Source organism: Bidens hawaiensis, unplaced genomic scaffold, assembly GCF_021521415.1.
Source record: "Bidens hawaiensis isolate Kalapana, Puna unplaced genomic scaffold, B.hawaiensis_p1.1 tig00021695_1, whole genome shotgun sequence".
NCBI lineage: Eukaryota > Viridiplantae > Streptophyta > Magnoliopsida > Asterales > Asteraceae > Bidens > Bidens hawaiensis.
This window is the reverse complement of record NW_027493375.1, coordinates 278,058-284,876: the sequence shown is the minus strand read 5'-3', so window position 1 is coordinate 284,876 and position 6,819 is coordinate 278,058. Positions and strand designations below refer to the sequence as shown.

The following is a 6,819-nucleotide window of genomic DNA, read 5'->3' as shown; positions in this document are numbered from 1 at the left end:
ATTTATATATATATATATATATATATATAAATTTATATAATTAATTTTATAAATACCTTTCTATTTGAATTCAAAATCCACTATACACTACAAAAAAAATTAAATTAAATTAAAAAATATAATAAATATTACATCTTATCTCTTTCACACCATACAAACCTTATCTCTTTCACCAACTACCATTTACCAAAACTCAATTCACGCTCACGTCAATCTCACGCACAACCCTCCGGTCTCCGGCCGTCGCGCAACTGCCACTGCTCACGTCTCGCGCCACTGCTCACGGCCTCCGAGCCTCCATGCCTCCTGTACATCTCGTCTCCTTCACTGAAACTGAAACTGAGCGAAATCGAGCCTCCGTGCCACTGAAACTAAGCGAAATCGAGCAAAACCGAGCCGCTCGGTTGTAAACCAAGCGAGTTCGAGCAAGGTTTTTCTGCTCGTTTCCTTATATTCGAACCGAACCGAGCCGCTCGGTTTCAATTCGAGCCGAGTTCGAACAGAGGCTTGCTCGGTTCGTGAACAGCCCTAAGCATGCTTAAAGAGTTTAAGATAACTTTTAAACATCTAGAAATAAATTAACAAAAGTGGACATGACATTACATAAAGTTCAGAACACACAACAAAGAAGATTGTGGATTGGTAATCGGCCCAAAATAGATAGTCCACCTTTTTTTGTGTTGTGTTTTTTCGCTTATAAACATGTGTTGTTCAACTAGTTTCGTTACACCCTTTAAAATACATATCTAATCTCTATTGTTTCCGTCATATTTATATATCCAATTAAACAAAAGAGATTAATAAAAAAGGAGCAGAATATAAGAGTTAAAAGAGATTAATAAAAAAGGAGCATAATAGACGAGTTGTACTACAATTAAACATCCGTTAGCGTATGTCAATTAAACATCAGAACGAGTCTCAACTAATTATTTAATACTCGAGTTCTCATATTTTTAAAATGGACAGTATTTCTTCAAATTTATTCATGAACAACATTTTCTCTTTTCTTTACTTGAAACCACACTCTAAAAAGTATAGTACATACTCACATATTAAGACGTTCAATCGAGGATATCAAATGATGAGTTAATAACAATGTTGTAAAGGCCGTTAGGCGGTCCTAGGCGGTCAACTGGGGAGTTGCGAGTACTCGGGAGTAGTCGGGGATTACTCGGAAAATACCTAAGGAGTACTCGGCCGAGGCGGGGAGTACTCGATCTAGGCGGGGAGTAATCGGGGAGTACTCGCCGCCTACTCGGGAGTTTTACAACATTGGTTAATAATACCATTTAACATCATCTGTCCATTTAGCGTCTCTTATTTGGCGTTCGAAACTGTACAAACCCCTTATGATATTATACAGTATTTACAAAAACATTACAAAATCATTGAAAAATGGTTTGAAGCAGCCCAAAATGATACCGCAAAATATCAAAACACGAGCATGTATATGGCGATACCGATACGTCACACAATGGCATGTAGCCACCATATGACCTGGCATGACATGTACAAAATGATCCGACATCATATGTTGTCAAAAACTTTTCTTAAATACAGTTAAGCAAACTACATTTAATCGTCACCATCATCATATCTATAAACTAATAAAGCCAATATGCAATGTCTACACCCAATTATAAACAAAAGTCTATGTCAAAAGTCAAAGTCAAACCAAGTAAGAAGACATTAGATTCCAACTAATCTTCATGTGAGAAGGCATTGGTGCCACAAATCTAAGAACATCTGGCTTGGACTTTGTAGTTTCATTAACCACAAGATGTTTAGCAACATTAGGAACTACAAGCTCCCTACAATGTAGATGCAACAAAGGTACTTTTGACAGCACACTTCCTTTTTGGACATCCAACCCATCAGGCCTTCTCAACTTGTACGGCTCTCCGGTTATTGGCTCGTAATCGGTCCTTGGCATTTGCTTCCAACGGCTGTGAACAAACCAACCGTACTTGTAGTCCCCCACGATTGGTGTACCAAGAGCTTCGGCACAGTGTACCCGTAGCTAGGGGTAAAAATGTAAAATACATGTCACCAATGAATCATGTTTGATATTATTCGTTAGTGAAGTCAAGAAAAGACTGAAATTTTTTTGTTCATTTAGTTAAACAAATGAACATGAACACAAGCCTCGTTAGTTCATTTATGTTCGTGAACGTTCGTTTATTTGTTCATTTTACGCCCCGTTTATGTTCATTTATACTCGTAGATTTTAACATTTGTTGAAGTTTGTTCGTTAATATATTCATTTTAACTTTTTACCCATTACAATTTATTCTAGTTTATAAAGTTAAAATATCATCAATTACAATTATAGTCTACTTTAATGATTTTTTTAAGCCCAACCAATTGATGCTTACGTTTACTTTTAATTGGTGTTTGCTTGGTTATGTTTGTTCACTTTATGTTCAATTACGTTTGTGTTCCGTTTATGCCCGTGATCTGTTCGTTTATACTCTTAACAAACCAACATAAACGAACATGGACACTCATTTTCTTAACGAACAAATACGAACACCCCCCGTTCGTCTTAATAGCTAGTTTTTAACAAACGAACATGGACACGCTCATTTTCTTAACAAACAAACACGAACATGCCCCGTTCATCTTAATAGCTAGTTTTTATAATCGCGGAGATTTCTAAGAAAGGTAACTAAAGATCCCAAATTTTTATAAAACTCACGGGCCCACTAATGGTTCATACCTGATGCTTATGATTAGTAAGCGGGCGCAACTCAAGCCATGAACAACCACTAATTGTGGGACCGAGCACTCGATATTCTGTCACAGCTTCTTGGGAAGCTTCTAGACCACAACCATAAGCCAACATTACCCTCTCGGCTTTCCCGCCACTAAGCATCACCTGTAACCAACACTTTTACACCTTTTCTTTCTTTTATAACTTAAAAATAATTATTATATATAAAGAGCAACACATACCTTAGTGAGAGGGGCACAAATTAAGCCCTCTTTTTCCTTTGGAGTACCAATAACAAGTGCCCAATATCTTTGATAACATGTGTCATTGTATGCCTAAAGTTGTGATTATGGAATACATTAGCATGACTAACTTATAAACAATTATGTCACATTAATCTTTATATGCATGTGTGTCAATGTGTACCTTAAATGAAGATTTTGTTCTATTGATGTCACTAAACAAGTAATGAAGATGAGATATGCTCTCTTTTGTTCTGCCCATTAGAATAATCCCGCTGCTTTCTCTATCGAGACGATGAACCTAAACCACACTCGCATATTTAGAATAAGCGGTAAGGGTAACGACCCAAATGGGTTCCTAGTAAAAAAGTCAAACCATGTCATTTTAAGTACAGGTCCACCTGCCAACATCTGTTTGTCCTTTTCTTTTAAAATTCATACAAACATAATGTATTTAATATGATTACAAAATAATCTAATTCTTTAATAATGTAATAATGCACCTTAGGCGACAATCGACTTGTCTCCTTTAGGCATGTAAACAAACTGAACGCTCAGTGAACGAACATGGACACAATTTTTTGTTCATTTAACTAAACGAACGAACATGACACTTGTCCCATTCGTTCAATTACGTTCGTGAATGTTCGTTCATGCCCGTTCAATTATGTTTTGCGTATGTTTGTTCACTTATGTTAATATATATCTGTCTAATTATGTTCCTTTGTTTAAGTTCGTTTAAATATTCATTGGAATATATTTTGTTACTAATATTAAGTTTAAAATCAATTTGAATTTCATATTTAAAAAACCTTTATTATGCATCTGTCAAATGTTAGATTTAATGATTATGACATTTTAGACTTTAATTTGGGAATACAATTACTTTTTATCCGGTATTCATTTATGTTTGTTCGTTTATGTTACTTTCTTATATTCATTTGTGTCCGTTTATGTTTGTGAACCATTCGCTTAGAATATTAACAAACGAACATGAACACATTCATTTTTTAACGAACTAATATGAACAAAAAATCCATTTAGTTAAGTGTTCGCGTTCATTCGTTTGTTCGGTTAAAGAACGAACATGAACAAACCTCGTTCGTGTTCGTTTGCTTCATTTACAAGCCAGGATTCTTTTTCTTTTTTTCGTATTTTACACATTTAGCCCATAATTTTTTAATGAGGAAAAACAACATAGCAGTAATCAATTAAAAAATGCTTACCAGTTTAGGGCCCTCATCATAATCATAACATAATGCTGCAGCCGCCAGTCCATCCATACTGTTATGAACAGACAGATTCCCCTAAAATATTAAAAGATACTAATAAATTTGAGAAAATAGCCCTGCTTGCGGTGCGCACATATGATGTATATATGTGTGAACCCTCGGGTGGGCAAAAGTGAAATTGCACTAATTTTGACGTTATTTTACTAATCTCGTGAAAATAACGTTAAAAGTGACGGACGGTTAATCAGGCATCATGTAGTGGCGTTGATAGCTGAAAGATAAGGGTACATGCACCGATTAGCCGGTGTCCCGATGATTGAGTGCTATGTGCCTTATGTCCAAGGCTTGATGCAAAACTACTATTGAGCCGGGGGTCTCACCGGAAGCAGCCTCTCTATCCCTATGGGGTAGAGGTAAGGCTGCCTACATCTTACCCTCCTCAGACCCTACCATAGCTTTGCTATTGGTGGGATATACTGAGTACGATGATGATGATGATGATGATGAATAAATTTGAGAAAAATAGCATTAAAAACAACTTACAAAGAAAGAAAAAAAAAGGTTTGACCTAAGGAACCGACCTTGACTGGCACCTTTGGTGGCTTGTTCAGAACAAGTATTGCAGGGTCCTAAAGTTTCAAAACAAAATGATCAACAAATCATATTTCAGAAAGACGCAACAAATAATAGAAATCAAAAAACCTTGTACATAACAAGCCTTTGTAAATATTTAATTTCATCTGCATTCGGGCACAGGGTTGCAGTTGGTATGGTATCAAATCTCTTGGAAATTCTAGATTCAGCAACAGATACGGAAACAAAAATTCTAGAACCCGTCTTCATGATCTCGCTGTGCTTAATCTGAATGTTAATGAAGTATTAATAAATCATACTAAATTAAATTAGTAATCACATACATCATGAGTTCAGTAGCATACACCAAAAGTATTAATTACAGGCTCAATTACAGTTATACCCTCATTTTAAATGACATATTGAAAAATTTTTAAGCCTGTAAATGAACCGAACATGGACGAGACATGCTCATGTTCGTTGATTTACTTTAATCAAACAGACGATCGAACACGAACAATTAAACGAACAGCGTTTTATAGTCCATGTTCATTCGTTAAGAAACTGAGCGTGTACGCATTCATTCATTAGAATACTAAGCGTGTTCGTGTTTGTTCATTAAGAAACTGAGCATGATGGTGTTCGTTCGTTAAGAACCTGAGCATGTTTGTGTTGGTTTATAATCATTTTTTAACAGTGTTAACGAATGGTTCACGAACAGACAAAATTGAACATAGATGAAGAAACATAACCAAGCAAACACCAATTAAAACTTAACGTGTACATCAATCTATAGCACCAAAAAAAAAAAGAAAAAAAAACTAGACTACTTTGTAGTGGATAAAAAAATTTAACTGAATATATAATTGAACATAAACGAACGGACTAAAAACACATAAATAAACTAGCATAAATGAATGTAAACGAACAAAAATAAACGAACGTTCATGAACATAAATGAACAAACAGGACATGTGTTCAGTTCATTCGCTAAACTAAATGAACAAAATTTTTTTTTCCATTTTCATTCGCTTATTAAATAAACGAACTTCCTGCTAGTTCACTAAAAGTTCTGTTTGTTTACACGCCTAATAAGATTTACCTTTTTCACAACTTTTTCCTGTCCTTGCTTCTCTGCATCATGACACTCCATTTTCACCTAAAAAAAACATATATATTTTAAAATAATTATACAAAATGCTTTTATCAATAAAAAGAAATGTACTCACAAGGCCCTTGTTAAAGTGTGATTGGATGACGGAACCGATGACATCAGCAAAGTAATACTTGAACCAGCTAATGGCAGTGACATGGGAATCAGGGGAAACATTCTTTCCAGGTAGATGAGGTGAAAACGGGGGCAAAGACAAGAGCTGACGTGGCTTGGGGCCCGCTTTCGGGCAGCCCAAATGAGTTATATTATTAGAAACTCGAATAACAGTTTCACCGCGAGCAGGTCGTGGTGGAGACACTCGCGAAAAGTGTCTTGCTGTAAACGGCACGCGTTGATGTCGACTGATTTTGAGCCACATTGTTGCACATAGTTACTGAATGTAGAGGTAAACGATGTAACATTAGCAATATTGACTAAAAAAAGGTTTATGATTTTGATAAACTAATAAGCGTAAGCAATGAAGTGTAAGATGACAAGATAAGCATTTCATCGAACAGTTGGTGGGCACACAATGTATTAATGTCCAACTGCAAATACTATGAACTGAAACACTACAATTTGAATAATTTAAGCAATATACATCAAAACCCTTAAAGTATTGATTTAAAATTCTTAATGATATTAGAAAACTAATACACATAAGCAATGAAACATGATAAGCATTTCATCAAACAGTTGGTGTGCACACAATGAATTAATGCCCAACTGTAAATTTACAAATTGAAACCCTACAATTTAGATGATTTAAGCAACACCCATAGAAAGCATTCGATATGAACTGAATCAACATAGTAGCAAACAACATCTGTGCAAAACAACGTAATTTTGTAAAAATTAAAGATGTTTCATTTATAAAAACTCGTAATTACCTTTTAGAAGAGATGT

The 6,819-nt window shown here is 35.2% G+C and overlaps 1 protein-coding gene across 1 annotated transcript; it reads right to left on the bottom strand.

Annotated features, from left to right (window-relative positions):
- Positions 1–1,583: 1,583 nt before the first annotated feature.
- Positions 1,584–6,327, bottom strand: LOC143564042 (RNA pseudouridine synthase 3, mitochondrial-like). The gene is made up of 9 exons (XM_077051439.1): positions 5,990–6,327; positions 5,863–5,919; positions 4,890–5,048; positions 4,769–4,816; positions 4,182–4,262; positions 3,140–3,256; positions 2,956–3,048; positions 2,720–2,878; positions 1,584–2,020 (listed from the first exon to the last, which is right to left on the bottom strand). Exons 1-9 carry the CDS (start codon positions 6,290–6,292, stop codon positions 1,670–1,672), a joined length of 1,368 nt encoding a protein of 455 aa, XP_076907554.1. The 5' UTR covers positions 6,293–6,327; the 3' UTR covers positions 1,584–1,669.
- Positions 6,328–6,819: the final 492 nt, after the last annotated feature.